At 48.4% G+C, this 23086-nt stretch overlaps 1 protein-coding gene across 1 annotated transcript in view; it reads left to right on the forward strand.

Annotated features, from left to right (window-relative positions):
• Positions 1-1978: 1978 nt before the first annotated feature.
• Positions 1979-23086, forward strand: part of LOC120910398 (alpha-2-macroglobulin-like protein 1) — a 268848-nt gene continuing 247740 nt past the window's right edge. The window contains exons 1-2 of the mRNA XM_040322155.1: positions 1979-2158; positions 3215-3398. Coding sequence (XP_040178089.1) covers positions 2094-2158; positions 3215-3398 — 249 coding nt within the window. The 5' untranslated portion in view covers positions 1979-2093. The remainder of the gene's footprint in view (positions 2159-3214; positions 3399-23086) is intronic.

Below are 23086 nucleotides of genomic sequence, written 5' to 3' on the forward strand. Positions count from 1 at the left end.
TAAATTAGCAGCTTATGCGGATGATATCCTGCTGTTTTTGACCAAGCCTATCACAACTATCCCCAATTTGTTGAAAGATTTTTCTTTATTTAAAAACATATCTAATCTGAAGATTAATTTCAAGAAATCCAGGGCTTTAAATGTATCTCTTCCCACAGACACTGTTATCCTTTGTAAGCAAAACTTTCCCTTTAATTGGGAAGAGGACTGTTTGTCTTACCTTGGAATTAAATTAACGCCAAAAATCCAAGATCTATTTGATGAGAATTTCACTCCATTTTCACAAAATGTGTCAAAATTGTCCGAAGTGTCCGCCATAATGCCGCAGTCACAAAAAAAATCGCTGATCGCCGCCATTAGTAGTAAAAAAAAAAAAAAAAAAAAACTATCCCCTATTTTGTAAATGCTATAAATTTTGCGCAAACCAATCGATAAACGCTTATTGCGATTTTTTTTTTTTTTTACCAAAAATAGGTAGAAGAATACGTATCGGCCTAAACTGAGGAACATTTTTTTTTATATATGTTTTTGGGGGATATTTATTACAGCAAAAAGTAAAAAATATTGCATTTTTTTTCAAAATTGTTGCTCTATTTTTGTTTATAGCGCAAAAAATAAAAACCGCAGAGGTGATCAAATACCACCAAAAGAAAGCTCTATTTGTGGGGAAAAAGGATGTCAATTTAGTTTGGGAGCCACGTCGCACGACCGCGCAATTGTCTGTTAAAGCGACGCAGTGCCGAATTGTAAAAACGCCTTTGGGCATTTAGCAGCATATTGGTCCGGGGCTTAAGTGGTTAAAAACCAATACAAATATTAAAAAAAAATAAAAAATAATCACACCAGACCCGAAGGGCCTGTTATGGATTGTGGGGGGAACAATCGTCGACCACCATTTCTCGGTGGATCAGGCAGGCTGTCATACAGACCTATGCTCTTAGGGGGTGGGCGCCCCTTTTCCCGGTCACGGCACTTTCGACCAGGGCATATGGTGCTTCCTGGGTTTTCCGACATTATGCGTCTGTCTCACAGGTGTGCGGGGCGGCGACTTGGTCATCCGTTCACACTTTTTCCAGATTTTACATGGTTGCTGTGAGTGCATCTTCTGATGCTTCTTTCGGCCACTAGGTTTTGCATGCGGCTGTTTACTGTTGCACCTCCCCTGTTGAGGAGCTCTGCTTGTTTTGGGGTGAAGTTAAAATTGGTTTTACTGATACTGTTCCCACCCCTCGTTTTTGACACTGCTTGGGGACGTCCCACTTGTCAAGATTTAAGGAGCTGTGTCCGTCCATGGACTATAAGAGAAAATAGGATTTTTTTTGTACTCACCGTAAAATCCTTTTCTCTGACGTCCATGGACGGACACGGAACCAACCCCTCCTTTTTAGGTTTGTACTGCATGTTACAAACTGAGGCTGCATACTGCAGGGAGGAGGGTTATGTCTGGAGGGACCGCCCCCTGGGCGGGACTGTTCAACTCTGTTAAAGTAACATGTATTTAATTATCTAACATGTTTCTGCCTAGTCCTCTCCTGTAAACAGGGAACATAACCCACTTGTCAATATTTAAGGAGCTGTGTCCGTCCATTGACGTCGGAGAAAAGGATTTTACGGTGAGTACAAAAAATCCTATTTTTTTTTATTAGTAATGTTGGCTTCTGTTTTGTAACATTAAAAAACAGAGTTATAGTTTTTTAAAGTCCCCCTTTAAAAACGTTTAGCAAATTTACTCCATATTTAAAGTGCAAAGATAACAGTGCAATGCTTACATGGGTAAATATAAACTTGTAGTTTTGTTGTGTTCACAAATCAAGTGTTTGAAACAAATCCTCTCAAAGTCCAAGTGAATCCTCTCGTGTCTTTCAGTATGTATGGTTCATTTGTATGCTGTTTTTTTCCCTACCTCAGCAGAACAGATAAACGGTCATGAACTTGTGTTGAAATAACTTCTTCTGGCCAAATTTCCCTATAACAGACCTCAGATCTCCAGCTGTCCCCTGCCAGGGCAGAGGTAGAGGATTGGCTTATTTTACTCTCTGCCTAAAAGTCTAGGAGATAAAAGTCAATGCTCACAATCTGTTGTGTGAGGCACCATGGCTCTTCTGCTCTTCTTCTGCCTGTTTTTCTTTGTTACTCCTTTGGCATCAGCCACCGAACCGTAAGTGGAAATGAATAAACTTTTATTGTGTTTATGTGGAAGTCTGACTCAAATCCTTCTGCAATGTATATATTTTGGGCTTTGTATATTTGGGCATCCAATGTTTGTGTTTTTTGTTGCATAAAATGTTGAAGCCCATCTCCTGCTTACATTTTTTTTGTTTGCAATGAATGAAATTTGTGTCAATGAAAGTGTTTTAACTGCTGTCTGTATCCACCATTGCTGAGATGATCAATTATGTTCTCATCTACCTCCTGTCACCAGTCTGCTTTATGAAAAGCCAACTGCTACAAGCACTTGGCTTTTCATTCACAGAGCTCTGAAGGAAGAACTGTTCTTATTAGGCTAGGTTCACACTGCTGCGAATTCGCTAGGTTCACACTGCTGCGATTTTACCGCGATTTCGCAGCTGCGGTTTTGCCGCGATTTTGCCGCTATCTTGCCGCGATTTCGGCCGCGATTTAAGAGACATCGTTGCAGGGTTCAATGTAAATCGCGGCCCGAAATCGCAAAAAGTAGTACAGGAACTACTTTTTGAAATCGGTGCAACGCCGCAGATGTGGCGTCTCACCGATTAGGACGGTGCCATTGCCGACAATTGCCGATTTGAGATGCGATTTGACATGTGAAATCGCATCTCAAATCGTACAAAATCGAACCCAGTGTGAACCTGGGCTTACACAAACTGCAAATCTATTTTACACCTGTGAACAAGTTATGAAGCCATAGATGTTCTGTCCTCTAGCATTTTGGGGGGGTGTTCAATGCCAGTCACCTTATATGTCCTAAGGACTTTTTAAGACCTTTTTATTTGTTTGCAAAATTTCAATAAAACTTCAGTTTTAGCTTTATGTATTCAGCACTAAATACTGCAAGCTTATATGCTGCTTCATATTATGGTTGTTTGGTGCTTTTTTTAGGGACACATCTAAAATGTTTTCTTTGCCAATAACATTTTAGATTTAAATTGATTTTTTTAATTGTAATTTTTTTTAACATATAAAATGCCACATCACAATTTATCTCTGACTTTCTGGTTATCGCATTCATTTTCAGCTATTATATGGTCACTGTTCCTGCTCAGATGGTCTATCCTTCGCAAGAGAGAGCATGTGTTCTCATTCTCCACCTGCAGGGGGAGATCAAACTGAAAATGGCACTAAAGAAAGATGACACCATTTATCAAGTAGCTGAAGATACTATCAACACCCCTAATTATTTGCACTGTTATTCCTTCCAGGTAGGTACAAGACTAGGACTAGATATACTTTGTGCATTGTGGATTTGCTTCTCATAGCCGGTCAGTGTAGCAATGAACACAACTACTATAAAGAGCATACATAAGAAATGGGACTGCTCCTCATTACTCCCTAATAAGTTGTTAAAGCTTAAAGTATAAGTGAACCCTTGCATTGTAAAACAACCTATTCTGCTTAAAGCAGAAATGGAAGGCAAAACATGTGTGCATGCATATAAAAACACATTGGCCCATATTCTGGCTAAATGTCCGCGGGCTGCGCGTAAGGCATTTACACTCCGCCGCCCCAACCTACAGGAGCAAGTGCTGTATTCCCCAAACACTTGCTCCGTAGTTTGGGGCGGCGGAGTGTAAATGCCCCGGCGTAGCCACGCGTATCTCCAAGGGGGCGGCTTCTATTCAAATTAAGCGCGCCCCCAATTCTAAGTAACTGCGCATGCGCCGGGCTTAAAAAAGCCCAGTGCGCATGCTCCAGTTCTCGGCGTAAAACGTCAATGACGCCAACGTGTGCGTCATTGACGTAAAGTCGTATTCAAGAACGACTTACGGAAACGACGTAGCCGACGGAAAAACACGACGCGGACCCGACGCCATCCGTAACATGGCCTACGTGGGACTTGCGGAAACTTACTCCTCATATAGCAGGAGTAAGTTTCCCCTTACGCAAACGACGTTAGCGACGGATACGCGACGCGAAATCGTTCGGGAATCGGCGTAGCAGGCTCATTTGCATAAGCAAATGAGTCCTTCACGTACATGCCATCTAGCGGCGGGCGGCGTACTTACATTTAAGATCCGACATTGTAAGTGACTTACACATGGCGGATCTTAAGTGTATCTATGCGAAAATGATTCTAAGAATCAGTCGCATAGATACACGGGCCAAAAAAGGGAGATACGATGGAGTATCCTGAGATACTCCATCGTAACTTCTCTCAGAATATGGCCCATTATAAACATCTTTTTCAGGCTGAGTTCCCAGCACAGCCAGAAAACTGACCACACTGTGCCCTCATGCCTGGTGCTTTCAGTTTTTACTAAAAGAAGCAGAGGAACTGGCAGGAACACCAGGGATTTCACACAAAGGAATCAATACACAGAGAACAAGATACTTTTTTTTATACAAGTACATGGTACAGCAGGCCACTTTATCTGACACAGTTGAGGAATACAGTTGTATCATCTAGCCACAACCAGCCTGTGGACTGGGTAGTATGACTTAGACTGATTTGTGCTCTCCTGTCATGTTCCAAAAGTGACCTGACCAGAGAAACAATATGTGTGCAGGCAAATCAGGCAATCGCTCACAGTTTCAGATGACCTCCCAGCAAAGACATGTTTTTTTCTGTTGCAGTTAAGTACAGTCGGGTCACTTTCCTGCCTACAGTCTGTTACTAGACAATGAAGAAGCAGAAAATACTTATCCCTCTGCACTCACTTCACTTGTCCTGTGCAGCACAGCTGATTGGCTGCAGGTATTTTCCCATCCAGACAATGAGCCGCTGTACAGGGTATTACAAGAGGCTGATATCAAATTCAGATGATTACACTAGCTGCATTTTAAAAAACATATAATGTTCTTTCAAACATATGAAAATGCATTACTTAAAGTGGCACTCCGGGATAAGCAAATATTGCCTAGATACAAGAGGCATGTCTATTTTTATGTCTCATTAAAACATATACAATTTTATTAAATTCATTCAAAAAAAATGTTAGCTGAGTATTAAAAGCACGTGCTGGAAGCTTCTTCTTTGCAGTAATAGCTTTGCTTTTATGGAGGATTGCAATGCATGTCTTACAGCATGAGAAACATGAAACTGATACAGGAACTAACCACAAACAAGTGCACTGAACTTAGACGGTGTGACAGAACCCACTGTTACTGTGTGTATTGGAAGGGACTGTGGGCTGGCCTCTTACACACAGATTATGGCCCAGAAGAGACTGGAGACCTGGGTACAAGCGGGCATTGAGATAATGTAATGTAATGCTACATCCCTTCTGCCCCACCAACCCCCCCCCCCCCTCTTGTTGCTGTGTCCATTTGTGTTGGTAAATGGCACATAGACAATGGTCTGGCCTGGAGACATCTCTCTGCAGGGGATGTGTATTGAGAGGCTGCCTGCTTACCATAATCACTTTATGTCTAACTGTAGTCTGTTTCAATGTACTAGTGTTCAGTTCCCATTGGTTCTTCCTTGTCCCCTACCCCCTCCCCTCTATGACAAGGCTAAGGGGAGTGTCCCTAACTGTGTGTAAAGTGTATTTTTTGTATTTAATAAACAGTTTATGCTAAGGTGACCAGATTTTTAAAATTAAATCCGGGGACATATTTTTTCTTTACTAGTAATGGCAACAATCAGCGACTCTCTGCCCGTCGCCGCCCACCTCATAGCATCTCAAGTCTTACTCTTCGGGCCCCCGGCTACTACTGGTTGGGTATCGGAGGAAGATCACTCCGCCAGGGAAGGCAAGGAGATAGGCAGGTGGCTGGCCAGGATTTGAGCCTAGGCAGAAGAACATGCGAGCGAAGCTGAATGGGCATGTGCCCGAAACTGAAGAAATATTCCCTCCGCTCCGACCAGCACATGGTCATCAGAAAGGGGCACAGATAATGGGAAAAACACAACCCCCCTATGCTAGTATGCACAGCGGAGCGGGGGGGGGGGGGGGTGTAATTCAATTTTTTTTATTTTAACTCTGCACTGACTGTCTTTGAAATTGCCCCTGCCCCCTATTAAATCCAATCTGGGGACAAAACCAGGGACAGACTTGGTCCGGGGAAAGTGTCCTCAATCAGGGGACTGTCCCCTGAAACTGGGGATGTCTGGTCACCCTAGTTTATGCTCTGCATGTTTAACCTCTTCCCTACCGAGTCATAGTAATATGACGTCGGCAGGGACCTTTCGTCCTTAAGACTGGAAGTCATATGACGTCCCTGCTTTTCTGGCCCCTAGGGGGCACGCGCGCCGCATTGCTCGGGACCCGGTGCACGTGCCCAGGGGCCGCGATGTCCACAATCACGGCAGGACCATGGATCTGTGTGTGTAAACACACAGATCCATGTCCTGTCAGCGGTGAGGAGACAGATGTGTGTTCCCAGTACAGAGGAACACACATCGATCTCCCCTTGTGAGTCCCCCTCCCCCTACAGTTAGAACACACTTCGGGGAACATATTTAACCCCTTCAGTGCCCCCTAGTGTTAACCCCTTCCAGTCACATTAACACAGTAATCAGTGCAGTTTTATAGCACTAATCGCTGTGTAAATGTGAATGGTGTCAAAAGTGTCCGATATGTCCGCCGCAAAGTCACAATAAAAATCGCAGATCGCCGCGATTACTAGTAAAAAAATAATAAAAATGCCATAATTCTATTTCCTATTTTGTAGACGCTAGAACTTTTGCGCAAACCGATCAAATACGCTTATTGCGATTTTTTTTTTTTTTTTTTTTTTTTTTTTTTTTTTTTTTTACCAAAAATTTGTAGAAGAATACGTATCGGTCTAAACTGAGGAAAAAATTTTTTTTCTCTTCCGTTAATGGACGGACACAGCAGAAATTGACCTTAGGGTATTATATATTTCCTTCCTTCCAGGAGAGACTAGGCAGAAAAAACTGCACTTCAAGTGTTAAAACACTTTTCAGTACATCTCCTCCCAGGGGGCAAGGTCCCCCAGGTATAACCCACTCTCTGACTCAGCAGCTCCAGTTTTTTTCTGCCTAGCGTCAGGAGAGACATGGCCTTCTGGAGTTTTTGATCCTGAGATCTACTATCAACTGCCGGCTGGGTGACAGGCTGAATTTTGATCCTTGTAGTCCCCCCATGCTCGGCCATTGAGCGTGTGCCGGCCCTCAGCTCCGCTCTGGGTCGTCCACGACATGCCCTGTTGCTCCAGGGGTGGCCGGGGAACTACATGTTCCAGGGCACACATATGACCGGTCTCTATGGCTTTGTCACAGTGTGTCTGGCCGACAGCCATGCTGTTTAGCGGACGTTGGTTCTGTCCGGAATGCCTCCAGCCGGTAGTCGCAGGACGGGTAAGTAGTGGCCCCTTGCCCTGGCAAGGTGGTATGGCTGGTGCTTCCTTGGGGAGGTCGAATGAGGGTCCGCCCTGCTTTCCTCTCTCCCTTCCTCTCCCTCCTTCCCCATGCTAGGTGTCGGCTGTAAGGGGGGGCCCTCCTGCGGTTCTGTCACTACCAGGGACCGTGTACTGTAAGGTGCTGTTGTTTTTGTTGGGGGAGTTGCTGTATGTGCTGGGCTGTGTCTTTCTGCTGTGTCACTGTTGGTTTTAAACACGTGTATGGCCGCCATTTTGCCGCGGACGCGGTGTGTATAGGTCGCGGCCATTTTCTTGTGGCCCGCATGCTGTTTTTTTCCTGCATACGGCGGCCATCTTGGAAAAGTCTTGGCCTCTAGTACCTGTAATAGCGCAGCAAAAGCCCGCAAATCGCTTCCTGAGGGACAGCGCAGCGAAGCCAGCACTTCTCAGCGCTTCAGCTAACACTGCAACCAGGTCGGGTGGTGAGTTCCCTGGGGGCCCCCTGCTCTCTGTTTTGCAGCCGGGAGGGTGACCAGTGGGTGTCTGCCTTGCAGTACTAAGGAGGCGTAAGCGGTGGGTCCACATGGAGTCTGAACAGAGGCTTCTACCCCAACCATGCCTGAGTTGACCCTTAGTGCCCCTGCGGTCTCTGTAGAGCCCATACGGCAGTCTCTTAGGCGTTTTTTATTGCCAGGATTGAAGTGACAGAAGGTAAAAACCCCCTCCCTGCGCCTGCTTCTGGGGATGACTCTGACACGGAACCGGACCCTGCTGCTGCTGCTGGCTCTGGTTCTGTCATGTCAGATGTTGCAGGCTTAGCCCACATGGTCAGTGAGGATGACTCTGCTTCAGGGTCAGCGCTTGATAAGGAGTTTTTGTTGGAGCTTTTATCACTACGGTGCGGGATACTCAAAAACTTGAGGACGGCGGAGACATCAGGGATGCCGGTCCCTTTTTGGGTTCCGCAAGCCGGCCCGCACCGCAACAAGTGTTTCCTTGTGTTCCATACCTGGACAAAATAATGTACAAGGAATGGGATCGGCCGCAGAAAGTTTTTGCTGTACCAAAATACTTTGCGGTCCGTTATCCTTTTGAGGAAGACTTAAAAAAAAGTCCTCCATCAGCGGACCCCCCTGTGTCCAGACTGAACAAGTCTACCAGGTTACCTGTGGAAGGGGCTCCCACCTTCATGGACCCCGCAGATAGGAGAGCTGTGGCCCGCTCCATGTTCACAGTAGTGGGGTCAGCAGTGAGACAGGTTTTGACCGGAGCTCTAGTGTCACAGACAATTACCGAGCAGGCAAAGTCCCTGCTGCAGGAGCTGGAGGCGCATAATGCTCCTGAGCTCTGTGTGGGCCTGGCTGACCAGTTGGTGCAGGGCCTGCAGTTTGTCTGTGAATTGGCCCTGTATACGCTCCCCTTGCTCTCCAGGGCCTCCGCCTACGCGGTGGTACTATGCCACCTTGTGTGGCTAAAGTGTTGGTGTGTGGACCAAACCTCTAAAAGGTCCTTAGGAGGACTTACCCTTGAAGGGTGTACGGCCTTTTGGGGCGTCCCTGGATGACATCATTATAGATGCTACAGGGGGTAAGAGCACTCTGCTCCCGCAATCTGGGAAGGGTAAGGAGCCTCGTCATAAGCAGGGTCCCTCCTTTACCTCCCCCAAGCGATTGTTTTCGCCCCCCAGGTGCGGCAGGAAAGCGTTTTCCAGGGTGCTAAGGCGCCCGCTGTAGATCAAGAGCGCACCTGGTACCGCAAGCTCAACAAGCCTGCTGACATGCCTGCTTCTGGTGGGTGGGGGGCCGACTTTGCGGATCGGTAGAAATCTCTCTTTCCGACCGCTGGGTTTGCGTGGTAGTTTCCTCGGGGTACAAGATAGTTTCTCTCTTGTCCACCAAACAGATTTTTCCTTCCAGCCTCCAGCTTCCTCCGGTACGCCGGGTGGCCCTGTCAGGGGCTGGTCAGGATCTGCTGGTCAGGAAAGTGATTATACCGGTTCCTTCAAGGGAACGGTTTCAGTTTTTTTTTACTCCAATCTGTTTGTAGTCACCAAAAAAGGAGGGGGTCCGTCCAATCCTGGACCTCAAGGCCCTTAACTCTTTTGTCGAAGTGCAAAGATTCAGGATGGAATTGTTCGCTCTGTAGTGGCGGCTCTCCATCAGGGGGACTTTATGGCGTCCTTGGGTACTCAGGACGCGTACCTGCATATTCCCATACGCGCGAAACACCAGAGGTTTCTGCGTTTTGCAGTCGAAGAGGACCATTTTCAGTTTGTGGCCCTCCCCTTCAGCCTGGCTTCGGCACCACGAGTTTTCACAATGGTGCTCACTCAGATTCTGGCCCTGCTAAGGCAGCGCGGAATTGCTATTGTGTGATTCCTGGACGACTTTCTCCTGAGAGCTTCTTTAAGCTCAGACTTAGGAGAGGATGGGTTCATCACCTGCCAGCCCCTCCAAAAGATTTGGGTGGCTACTGAATGTCCAGGAGTCAATGTTGGTACCGTCCCAGCGACTGGAATACCTGGGTTTGGTCCGGGATTCCTCAGAAGCATTTTTTTTCTCCTGACGGAAGAACTCCAGGCACTGCAATCTGCGGTGCAGCGGTTTGCAACCCAGCAGTGGTCGTCGCTTTGCTTTTGCAAGAGAATTCTGGGTCCCATGGTAGCCTCTTTCGAAGCGGTTCCGTATGCCCAATTCCACACCCGAGTGTTACAGAAAGAGATTCTGTCACGTTGGGACAAGCTCCCTTCGTCTCTGGATTACCAGATTTGGGTGAAGTCGCCTGGGCAGGTCATCCCTAGTGTGGTGGCTGACATCTCTGGTACTTCGGACCGGGAAATTATTTTTGCCGTGCTATCGGACAGTGGTCACGACGGATGCCAGCCTCTCCGGCTGGGGGCATTCTGGAGTGTCCAGTCAGCCCAGCCCAGGTGGAGTCCCGTCTGCCAGTCAATGTCCTGGAGCTTCGGGCTATCAGGCTGCGTCTCCCCAAGTGGTTTCTGGGTCTGCAGGACCGTTCGGTCAGGATCCAGTCCGACAACACCACGGCCGTGGCGTATGTCTACCATCAAGGGGGCACGCGGAGCTCGGCCGCGGTGGTCGAGGTTGCACACATCCTCCGGTGAGCCACAAGGTACGCTCCGGCTCTGTCAGCCGTGTACATTCCGGGGGTGCTGAGTTGGCAAGCCGACTACCTAAGTCGCCAAACACTGGACTAGGGAGAATGGTCGTTGCACCTGGAAGTGTTTCAGAATTGTGCCAAAAAATGGGGCACGCCAGGCGTGGACCTCTGGGCGTCCCGTCTCAATCGGATGGTGTCACGTTTCGTGGCCAGGTCAAGAGACCGTTGGGCGGACACGTCGGACGCGTCGATGGCACCGTGGAGTCACTATCGCCTAAATCTGCGCTTTCCCTCCTCTGAAGCTTCTCCCTCACCTGTTGCGCAGAGTGGAAGCGGAGGGGATGCCAACAATCCTGGTCGCTCCGGATTGGCCGCGCCTTTCCTGGTACGCAGACCTGGTGCGTCTGGTGGCAGACGTCCCATGGATTCTACCCCTGAGAGTAGATCTTCTGTCGCAGGGTTTGATTTTTTCCTCACCCTGTAGGATTTGCCATCTTACATGGAAGGCCTACATCTCTTCGTGTGCAGAGATGAAAGGACACCCCCGCACATACATGCTGTCCCAGATGCTGCTGTTCCTACAGCAGGGAGTGGGTCAAGCTCTCGCCTTAAGTACGGTTATGGGTCAGATTTCGACCCTGGCTGTTTATTTTCAGCGACCGTTGGCGACGCACTCCCTGGTGCGTACATTTGTACAGGGGGTCAGGCATGTGACCTTCCTGTGTGTCCTCCGCTGCCTCCATGGGACTTGAATTCGGTCCTCTCGGTGCTTCAAAAGGGCTCCGTTTGAGGACATTCGGGAGATTCCTCTGTTCTCTCTGTCCCAGAAGGTGGTCTTTCTTAGTAGCCATTCCTTCGGTCAGACAAGTTTTTGATCTGGCGGCCTTGTCTTGCAGGGCCCTTTTATAATGAGGACATTGTTTTACTATCCTTATGTCCTCAGCCGGAGAACTCGAAGGAGGCCACATTACTTTCCTTGGACGTGGTGCGAGCCCTACGGGCGTACTTGTCTGCTACGGCTCCGTTCCGGAGATCGGACTCGCTGTTCGTGTCAGTGACTGGTTCTGAGAAAAGTCTGGCGGTCTTGTCGGCCTCCATTTTCAGGTGGATCAGACAGGTCGTGCTCCAGGCCTATGCCCTAAAGGGGCGGGCTCCTCCCTTTCTGGTTACGGCGCATTCGACCAGGGCGATTGATCCCTCTGGGTTTTCCATCAGGCGTCTGTTTTACAGGTGTGTAAGACAGCGAACTGGTCGTCAACCCACATCTTTTCAAGTTTTACAAGGTGGATGTGAGTGCATCTGCGGATGCCTCCTTTGGCCGCAAGGTTTTGCAGGCGGCTGTTTCAGGTTCTGAACTTGGTCGTGCAGCGATTCGTTGCCAAATACCCTGGGCTTCAGGGCATTTTTCTTTTGCGCCAGTGCCTGTCAGACGTCTTATTTGTGACTGCCCGACGCGATGGAACTCAACATTGTATATGCTTGATAGGTTGCTCCAGCAGAAACGTGCAGTTAATGACTACCTGTACGAACTCTGTGGCAGGACAGGTTCTGGGGAGCTTGTTTTTTTTGCACCGTGCCAGTGCCTGCTCATGCGCGACTCATGCAGACTTCTGCAGCCATTTGATGAGATCTCCAAACTGGTCAGTCGTAGCCAGGGCGCCATCAGTGACATCGTACCTTACGCCTTCTTTCTGGAGCGTGCATTGCGTTGCGTCATTGATCAAGCCGTCGAGGAGCAGGAGCAGGAAGATGAGGAAGTCGCAATGCTGGATGGATTCCCGGGGGGGGCTACTCCGCTTCAGACAAGTCAACAACGGGAGTCTGAAGAGGTGTCATAGGAGGATGGTGCCGGGGCGGAGGAGGAGGAGCAAGAAGAGCATGCTTTAAACCTTTCTGGGATCCCTGGTGTTGTCTGTGGATGGGGGAGGAGAACGAGGACGACATTATCCTGGATGATGAGCAGGAGCCAGGCCAGTACAGCGCTTCCAATTTAGTGCAAATGGGGGCCTTCATGCTCCGGTGTTTTAAGAGGGACCCCCGTATAAAAAGCATAAACACTCACTCACAGTACTGGGTGGCAACGTACTTAGACCCCCGGTACAAACAAAACATGGCGGAAATGTTACCAACATCACAGAGGGCTATCAGAATGCAGCACTTCCAGGTCTTGCTTTGAGAAATGCTGCATTCTGCTTTTGCGTCCGCTGGCAGTGGAATATCCACTCACAGAGAAACAGTTTTGGGTACCAATCCAACAGCGCCTGAGATCATTCTTTCAGCCGACCCATCGACAGCTGTCCTCCGGATCCAGCATCAGGGAACGCCTAGACCGACAGGTGTCCGACTACATCGGGTTAACGGTCGATGTGGACGCACTGAGAAGTGATGAACCCCTGGACTACTGGGTGGGCAGGCTTGACCTCTGGCCAGAGCTTGCACAATTTGCAATGGAACTGTTGGCCTGCCCCTCATCCAGTGTCCTGTCCGAAAGGACGTTCAGCGCAGCAGGGGGGGTCGTGACCGATAAGCGCACTCGCCTAGCTCACAACAGTGTTGACTACCTCACATTTATAAAAATTAATGAAGCATGGATCTCGGAGGAATTCAACATGTGACCAGTAGACCATGTTTCATTCAAATTCTGGTGAACGCCTGTGGGCTAATTTTTTGGGCCTGTACACTTTATTCTGTTCCCGGTGAATGCCCAATGTACCACCAGCCACAGAATACAAAGTTGTTTGCTGTCCGGTGAACGCCTGTGGCCGTGGGCTAATTTTTGGGGCCTGTAATGGCCGACACTTACTTCTGTATCCGGTGAATGCCTAATGTACCACCAGCCACAGAATACAAGGTTGTTTGCTGCCAGGTGAACGCCTGTGGGCTAATTTTTAGGGTCTGTAATGGCCGACACTTGCTTCTGTATCCGGTGAATGGCTTAATGTACCACCAGCCACAGAATACAAGGTTGTTTGCTGTCAGGTGAATGCCTGTCGGCTAATTTTTGGGGCTTGTAATGGCCGGCACTTACTTATGTATCCGGTTTTTCACTTAATACTTCTGGTGGGTTAGTGTCCATGTTGTGGGACTATTTGTGCACAGCTAGTAAGTATTTTGTGGCTGAAAAAATGACCTGAAGGTTTTTAATATTCGCCTGCCATTAAAGTCAATGGGTCCCGCCGCAAACTTGCGGTCCGCGGACATTTGCGATCGTTCGCGGTTAGCGTTCGCGAACCGTTCCGTAGAATGTTCGTCCATCACTAATGTTAAACAGTTAAAAACATGTAACAGCAAAGCAAAACTCTGCATCCAGAAGCTCAGTTTTTCTCTGCTTGGCATAGAAGAAGGACCTGGCGCCCTATGGGACAATTGGTCCTGGAGATTTTTTTATTTCTACTTTTTTGATCATGAGATCTACTATCAACTGCCAGCTGGGTGACAGGCTGGATAATATAGATCCTTGTAGTCTCCCCAGTCTGGCCATCTAGCGTGAGCAGACCTTTAGCTACGTGCTGGGTCAGCCACGACATACCCCATTGCTCCAGGGGTGGCCGGTGAGCTATGCTCCGGGGGAACACATATGACCGGGCTACTGCTGTCCAAGTAATATACAGAAAAATACTGCGCTGCCCTATCGGTAAGCCTCTAACACTGCAAATGGACAAATGGCAAAAAAACGTGAAAACAAAAAAGTGTAGTGCCAATTAAGTTAGGTTGACATAAAACATCAAATTACAAATATGACAATAAAAGTGAAGTGAAAATGTCCACATAAATATAGAAATATATAAATGTCCATATGTAAAAAACGAATAGTGTAAAAATACAAATCTGACTATAGAATAGTCCAGCAATAATATTGTTGAATTCCAAAGCCTGGTGATAACTTCAAAGAGGTGCTATAATTGAAGGAGCGTTAAAATGAATTAACGTGAAGCGAAACCACCACTGATAGGTAAGAGGTTTACCAGAGAGTTTGAACCCAGGAGAACCTACGTTCAGATGGGTCAAACAGAGCTTTGTGTGGTAAAACCACGATGGAACCTGGGCAATCCTGTATTTGTCTCCAATGGCTGTAGCAAGAGTGATCAAACGTCAGAGGAATGGAGTATACCACAGACAAAGATAGCTGGTTACCCGATGGTCTCACAGGACACGATGGTCCAAAAAAAATCTTGAATGTGTATGGAAGGGTGTGTACCATAGATTAGGAAGAAAAAAACATCCACATAGCATAACTCTGTGTTGAATGTTGCTACATTACATTTTCAACATTCAGCACAGAGTTATGCTATGTGGTCACTCTTGATTCAGCCATTGGAGACACATACAGGATTGCCCAGGTTCCATCGTGGTTTTACCACACAAAGCTCTGTTTGACCCATCTGAACGTAGGTTCTCCTGGGTTCAATCTCTCTGGTAAGCCCCTTACCTATCGGTGGTGGTTTCTCTTCACGATAATTCATTTTAATGCTCCTTCAACTCTAGCACCTCTTTGAAGTTATGATCAGGCTTTGGAATTCACCAATATTATTGCTGGACTATTCTATAGTCAGATTTGTATTTTTACACTATTCGTGTTTTTCACATATGGACATTTATTTATATATTTCTATATTTATATGGACATTTTCACTTCACTTTTATTGTCATATTTGTACTGCTGTCCGAGTCACAGTGGGCCGTGGCCAACGGCCACTCCGTACTGCACGGTGATGGGTCTGTCAGGAATGTGTCCAGCAGGACGGGTAAGTAGGGTTTCTCCTGTTTTGGCATGATGGAACAGCTGGGCATTCCTGGGGTGGTCGATTAGAGGGTCTCTCACTCTCCCTTTCTTCTCTCCATGTCCCTCCCCTCCTCCCCATGCATCTGGGCTGGGCCTGCTGTGTACCGGACCAGGGGTCCTCCTGGGGGGGCTCCTGGTCGTAGCTGGGGGCTGCACGGTGTGTCTGGGGTCTGCTCTTCGTGTGGGTGGTCTGCCATGTGGGGGGCCTCCGCTCGGAGGCCCAGCATGTTTGCTGCCTTTTCTTTTACCTCAGAAACGTTCGGCAGCCATTTTGGATGAGCCGGCGCCATTTTCTTGTAGCCGGGCTGGTTCTAATGCTAATACAGCTGGCGGCCATTTTCTTGTAGCTCGCTCTTTTTTTTTCCTGAGGCGGCTGGCGGCCACCTTCTTGTAGCCCTAGCTTGGTGTTGGCCTCTAGCGCTGGAAATGTCTTTCTGAACACCACGAACAGCACAGAACACCTCATGCACGGTCTGTGCAGGAGAGAAAGTGCACCACAGTGTGGTGTCCCAGTACAGGTATTTTCTGTAGGCCCTGTCAGATTGAGGCCCTCGGCTTGTGGGGTCTCCCCTGCAGGGACTCAGCTAGTTATGATGTGATTTATACTGTTATGGTTGATAATATGTTTATTAGGTGTGTATAGCTTTAAGAGGTTTAGTCAGCCATCTCATGTTCAGTCAGAGTGTATTACCATCTCATGTTCAGTCAGAGTGTATTACCATCTCATGTTCATTCAGAGTGTATTAGAGTCGGGAGGACTAAGTGCTAGACAAGACCTTATTGTGTTGTGTTATACTACAGGTCAGTCTCTATGATCCACAGCTCTCAACCAATGGGCTTCAGTCTGATCAGGCCCTTATAAGGGATTGTACTTCCTGTTTAAGCCAGTCTAGACTATACACAGTTCCTGGCAGAACAGAGCAAAACACAGTCAGAGAAGAAGTGCAGGCCAGAAGCCTCCAGTTCAGGAGAAAATACAGCAAAGAGTGGAGTATCCCTAAACCTTACAGAACCAGTACTTCAGCTCATTTCTCGGATCAATCCGTTATTCCGGCGAAAAGCCTCAAGTCTACAGACACTTCAGTAAGTGTATCTATTGTTCAGCCTAGTTAAGCATAGGCCCTGAATTACTAATCCGGCTTTTGCAGCCCAGTATGTATATATATATGATCAGCTAAGCTCAAGCATTATCAGCCGTGTGATCCAGAGACTGCCTGCAGAACCTTTGTGACACTCTGTTTAAACGCTGTGAAGATTTTGACACCTGCCTTCTTGCCAGTAAAGCCTTCGTTGTTTTAACCCCTGTTGTGGACTGTGTTATTACCATCCTAACTAGCGGGGATACGGAGGCCCCTGGAGCTGTAGTTTCCCGGGGTATTCCAAGACTACAGTGGCGTCACGTGACAGAGGGTTAATACCATCTGGCCCTCACTAAGGGTTAATACCACCTGACCCTGGGCTCCTAGCCCCAAGAACCAAGTAGCTAACCATCAAGCGCATGTGTGTGGCCGTGGGGCTCACCCTCCCCGGTCACCACAACAGCGCTAAGCAGTACCTAGGTCAGGGTGGTGAGTCTTCTGCGAAGCCCCTCGGTCTGTAGCAGCTAGGAGGGTGGGCCTTTTGTGTACCTTGCCTTTAGTCCCTAAGTGGCTGTCAGGTGAGCGTGGGTCAGAAGCTGGCACTTCTTCCCCAGATATTCCTGTGATAGCAACTGGTGCCCCTGCACCTGCGGTACCTGAGGACACTTTGTCGGTGGTCCTGGAATCCCTTGTTGCCAGGGTAGAAGCGGTGTGTGGGCGCAAGGGGGGTAAAAAAACGCACCCTCCCCTCACCATCTTCTGAGGAAAGCTCTGATTCAGACTCGAGCCTGGCTGTGACACAGGGCCCCTTTTCTGACATGTCAGAGGATGCGGACCAGGACCATTCGGACAGTGAGGAAGACTCCGTGTCCGGGTAAGCGCAGGAAAAGGCGCTTGTTGGAGCATTTATCACCGCAGTGCGGAAAACCCTTAAACTGGAGGATACGGCAGGGGCATCTACTGAGGTGTCGGTCCCTTTTGGGTCCCACAAGCCGGCCCGCACTGCTGAGGTTTCCTTATGTAACTTATTTTGATAAGTTTATCGACAAAGAATGGGAACGACCGCAGAGGGCCTTTTTGGTCCCAAAACGCATGGCGGTCCGTTACCCCTTTGAAAGTCTCCTCAAAAAATGGACGACTCCCCTGGTTGTTGACCTCCCGTTATCCAGGTTAAACAAGGTAACCACGATTCTGGTAGAGAGGACCCCTGCCTTTAAGAACCCTGCAGATATGAGGACCGAGGCGGTGGCTCGGTCCACGTTCACGGTGCTGGGGGTCAGCATTGCGGCCAGTATTGGCCGCAGCCCTGGTGTCAGACCAGGCTTCCCCGGTCTGCCTGGAACTGGCTGACCAGTTGGTGCATGGTCTTAAGTATGTCTGCGATGCAGCCTTGGATACAGCTCCCTTGCTTTCCAGAGCCTCAGTATCTGCTGTGGTGCTACGTCGCCTGATGTGGCTAAAATTCTGGTCCGCGAACCAGACTTTCAAAAAGGCTCTGGCAGATTTGCCCTTCCAGGGAGGGAGGCTATTTGGAGCCTTGCTGGACGACATTATTAAGAATGTCACTGGGGGTAAGAACATGCTGCTCCCACAATCCACAAAGGGTAAGGAGCCGCGCCGTAGGCCAGGGCCCTCCTTTTCCACTCGGAAGCGTTTTATTCATCAGTCTGGGCCCGCAGGTAACCGTTCCCAGGCCAACAAAGGGCCAGCTGAGGGACAAAAGTGTCCCTGGGTTCGCAAGCCAAACAAGCCTGCGAACAAATCTGCGACAGCATGAAGGTTTGCCCCCACCCAACTCTCGGATGGGGGGTCGCCTTCGTGAACTTGCAGTTCGATGGAGCTCCCTGCTTTCTGACCAGTGGGTTTGTGAAGTGGTTTCATCAGGGTACCAGATAGAATTTCTTTCTTGTCCACCACACCGATTTTATTTTTTATTTTTCCCTCTAACCTTCATCTACTTCTGGCTCGTCGAAATGCCCTATTTGGGGCAGTGCAGGATCTGCTGAGGCGTGGGGTGATAGTACCTGTGCCGCTGCCGGAAAGGTTCCAGGGATTCTACTTCAATCTGTTTGTAGTCCCAAAAAAGGACGGGGTCCGTCCGATCCTGGATCTTAAGGCCCTCAACACCTTTGTAAAAGCATGAAGGTTCAGGATGGAGTCAGTCCGCTCTGTGGTCGCTGCTCTCCATCCGGGGGATTTTCTGGTGTCCTTGGACATCAAGGGCGCATATTTGCATGTCCCCATATATGTCGGGCAACAGAGATTTTTGCGTTTTGCAGTCGGGGATGATCACTACCAATTTGTGGCTCTCCACTTTGGCCTGGTGTCGGCACCAAGGGTTTTCACCAAGGTGCTCGCCCCAATTCTGGCTCTGCTGAGACAGCGAGGAATTGCTATCGTGGACTACATGGATGACCTCCTTCTCAGAGCCGCTTCAGACTCAGAATTAGAGGAGGATGTGGCGATTGCCAGTCAAATCCTTCAAGAATTTGGTTGGGTACTAAACCTCCAGAACTCGGTGTTGGTGCCGACTCAGCGCCTGGCATACTTGGGCTTGATTCTGGCTTCCTCAGGGGCAAGAGTTTTTCTCCCCTTGGAAAGGTTGCAGACTCTTCGGACTGCGGTGAAGCTGTTGGCATCCCGCAGGTAGTCGTCGCTGCTCTTCTGCATGCGAGTCCTGGGTCTCATGGTGGCCACCTTTGAGGCGGTACCTTATGCTCAATCCTACACTCAAGTCTTGCAAAGAGAGATCCTGTCCAAATGGGACAAGTCTCCGTTGTCCCTGGATGGTCAAATCCGGGTGCGTCAGCTAGTCAGGGTTTCCCTGGTCTGGTGGATGAGATCTCTAGTCCTTCAGTCCGGGAAGTTGTTCCTTCCCTTTCGCTGGACGGTGATCACGATGGACGCCAGCCTGAGCAGCTGGGGGGGTGTTTGGGGCGTACAGTCGACACGGGATGCTGGACGCAGGACAAATCCCGCCTGCCGATCAATGTGGTGGAACTTCGGGCGATCAGGCTGTGCCTCTCCACGTGGTCACAGAGGCTTCAGGGGCGTCCAGTCAGGATCCAGTCGGACAATGCCACGGCGGTGGAGTATGTCAACCATCAAGGAGGAACAAGAAGCTTGGCTGCAGCACTGGAGGTCGCTCATATCCTGCGGTGGGCAGAGCGGAGCCTGGGCGTAGAAAACTGGCAAGCGGACTACCTAAGTCGCCAGATGCTGGTCCAAGGAGAATGGATGGACAATGGATGTATTTCGGCTAGTTTTGCCGGAGATGGGGCACGCCAGACGTGGATCTCCTGGCTTCTCTACTCAATCGGAAGGTATTGAGGTTTGTGGCCAGGTCCAAAGAGCGGATGCGACAGACGCGTTGGTGGCTTCGTGGGGACAGTATCGGTTAATCTATGCCTTTCCCCCGCTGAAACTCCTTCCTCATCTGCTCCGCGGTGATTCTAATTGCCCCAGATTGGCCTCGGTGTCCCTGGTATGCTGACCTTGTACGCCTGGTGGCGGATGTTCCTTGGCGACTGCCAATGCAAGGACCTTCTGTTGCAAGGTCCTATACTTCATCCTGCTTTACAGTCGCTGGCTTTAACTGCATGGCTATTGAAAGCCAGGTACTAAGGGACCGAAATCTTTCGGATTCGGTCATTTCAACCATGCTGGATTTTACAGTAAGTACAAAAATACTTTTTTTTTTTTTACATATTTTTATTGGATATATTGTATAGCAGAAAGTAAAAAATATTGGTACTTTTTCAAAATTGTTGCTCTTTTTTTGTTTAAAAAAACCAGTGATCAAATACCACCAAAAGAAAGCTGTATTTGTGGGGGGGGGACATCAATTTCGTTTGGGTCATGCAATGCTGTACCCAAATAAAATATATTTCCTTTTTTTTTCCCCACAAATTTTTTTTTTTCTTTTTGCTTGTATTTGATTACCTCTGCATTTTTTATTTTTGGGCTATAAGTAAAAGAGGTAGACAATTAAAAAAAAAAAAAAAAAAACAATCAAGTAAAGAAATCAAATTTCTTCATCAATTTAGGTCAATATGTATTCTGCTACACAAATTTTGTAAAACATATCTCATTAAGCCTATATTGATTGGTTTGTGCAAAAGTTTTTTTTTACTAGTAATGATGGCGATCAGCAACTTATAGCGGGACTGCGATGTTGCAGCAAACAAATCGGACAGCTACACTAATACAGCGATTAGTGCTATAAAATATGCACTGTGACTGTACTAATGACACTAGCTGGGAAGGGGTTAACATCAGGGGCGATCAAAGGGTTAACTGTGTATTTAGCCAGTGCCTGTGTACTGTGGGAGGTGCTTTTACTAGGGGAAGGACCTGGTTTGCAGGAACACAGGATCACTGCCTTCCCTACTGATAAAACAGCCTAATGATTGTCGGGCCGGAAGACATTGAGTCTGCAGTACCGGCAGATCAGTTCCCGCTGTCTGTAATCTCAGCAGGAGCAGGTCGGCAGTGGCACGCATGCGCATACCTCAACTTCAGAATGAGGGACACTGGAGGAGTAAAAAGACCTGCGGCACACTATGTTGTGGTAAATTGTGGGCAGGGTCAAGTGCCTAGCAGTGGGAGGGGCTTAATTGATGTGGTTAAACTTACTTAGTGCAGGGTGGAGAGGGCGCTACGTACGAAGTGCAGGGTGGAGAGGGCGCTACGTACGGAGTGCAGGGTGGAGAGGGCGCTACGTACGGAATGTCGGGTGGAGAGGGCGCTACGTACGGAGTGCAGGGTTCATGTAGAGTGCAGAGTTTAGGGGTCCCATATTTCAGCTAAAATTAACCCCTAGTAGTATACAGTAGTATACAGTTCAAACACTGTCTGCAGCCATGAATAATACAGCCACAGCACCTGTGATCATTATTATCATGCTGATGACCACACTGTACAGCCTGTATACACTACAGTAAGACGCAGGCTGTATAGTGTAATCATCAGCATGATGATAATGATCACAGGTGCTGCGGCTGTATTTATAGCTGCAGACAGTGTCTGCACTGTATACTTGTACTACTCCTTAAAGGACTGCAAGAACTGTACTAGGCTGCAGAACAGTTGGAAGACATAAAAAGTAAAATAAAAGGAACCAGTGTATCAGAAGAAGTGTCTGGGAAGGAGAGGGTGTTGATGGGAGTGGAGAGAGTTCAGTGAAGCAGGAGAGCGACATTGCAGTGCAATCAATAGCCGATCACTCATCTCTGATCACTTCAGGACTTTCACTCATTGCATGCAAGTCTTATTCAGGCTTCTTCCCGCATGGGCGCTGCTTAATCCTGCACCTACTAACACAGGAAGCCTGTAGGACGAATTTGAAGGGAAGTACAATGCTCCTTGTATACCCATATGACGAGGAAGAAGATGTACCGCCCCCCTGGTGCCTCCTCAGTCAATGGGTAGCTCAAGCTCATCGTAAATGCCTCCCGTCTTCCCTCCTGACATCATATGGACCTCCCAAGTACAGAATTGTTGTTCTATGCAGGCAGGCCAGGAACAAATGTATTTTGATTAGGGGTGGTTCCATGCACTGTGTGTGTCAGAGGCAGAGGGGAGAGATGCGGCTGCCATACAAGTGTAGCTCGCGGCATGCGGGAATCATGGCAACCCACACACGCCACGGCCATTCCGGGACTCAGCCCTGATTCACGTGATTCTGGGAGAGGAATCAATTTACGGGACAATCCCGGCGAATCGGGGATGGTTAGGAGGTATTCATGCACACCCCAGACACGGAATTGCAGGGAGCCGCCTTGCAGTGTACTGGGGTGTAAATATGTTGTGATGTTTTGCTTCATGGCTGTGGCAAAATTATCCCCTGTTGTGCTCAGCAGGCAGTGCTGAACACGTTCACCTGAATGGGGCCTTCCCACAAATGCCCCCAGACCACAGTGGTGCAAATATTATTTCGTTATATGCTCAGTAACACAGTCAACACAGGTGAAGAAGTTTTCAGCAATGTTAGCGGCACATTGAAGTAGTCCCAGCACGAAGGGTTTCAATCTAATTAGGATTATGTTACCGGAGCAGCATCTGAGTAGAGGAGTGGCTTATAGGCAGTGCAGCGGCACTTGAAAGAACAAATCAAAAACCTTTAACATAGCACCGGAGACCAGAAAATAGTGGAGCCGGCAGTGGTGTCTCCAGTCTGTCCCTCCTTATCAGGAATCTTTCCCTAGGGCTAAATAGGCTGTCCATATCCAGTGTGAAGCCTGTCTCTACTATCCACTTTGCAACTGTGTAGCAACTGCAGCGGGACATTGCTGTTTATTAGCATTGCCTCCACTAAAGATGGTCGCTGAGGTCATCCAGTGTTGTAGAGTCCAATCGAACCACTGCTCCCCTGATGACATCTATAGAGGCTGCAGAGGAACAATGTTTCTCTCATCCTCCTTTCCCTCTGTACAGCAACACAGCGCCAACTACAGAGGTAGCCTATATACATTATATAGGGTAGACACCAAGACAGAGCTGGGACTAGGGGAAGGCAGCAGGGGCAGGTGCAAATGCATATGTAGCGCTACCCCCTCAGGAGCCGCTGGTTGTTTTGGGATCGGCGTATTAAAGTTATTTCTTACCGTTGTCTAGGGATGAAGTGGATGAGTAGACCAGTGAG

Source organism: Rana temporaria, chromosome 8, assembly GCF_905171775.1.
Source record: "Rana temporaria chromosome 8, aRanTem1.1, whole genome shotgun sequence".
Lineage (NCBI taxonomy): Eukaryota > Metazoa > Chordata > Amphibia > Anura > Ranidae > Rana > Rana temporaria.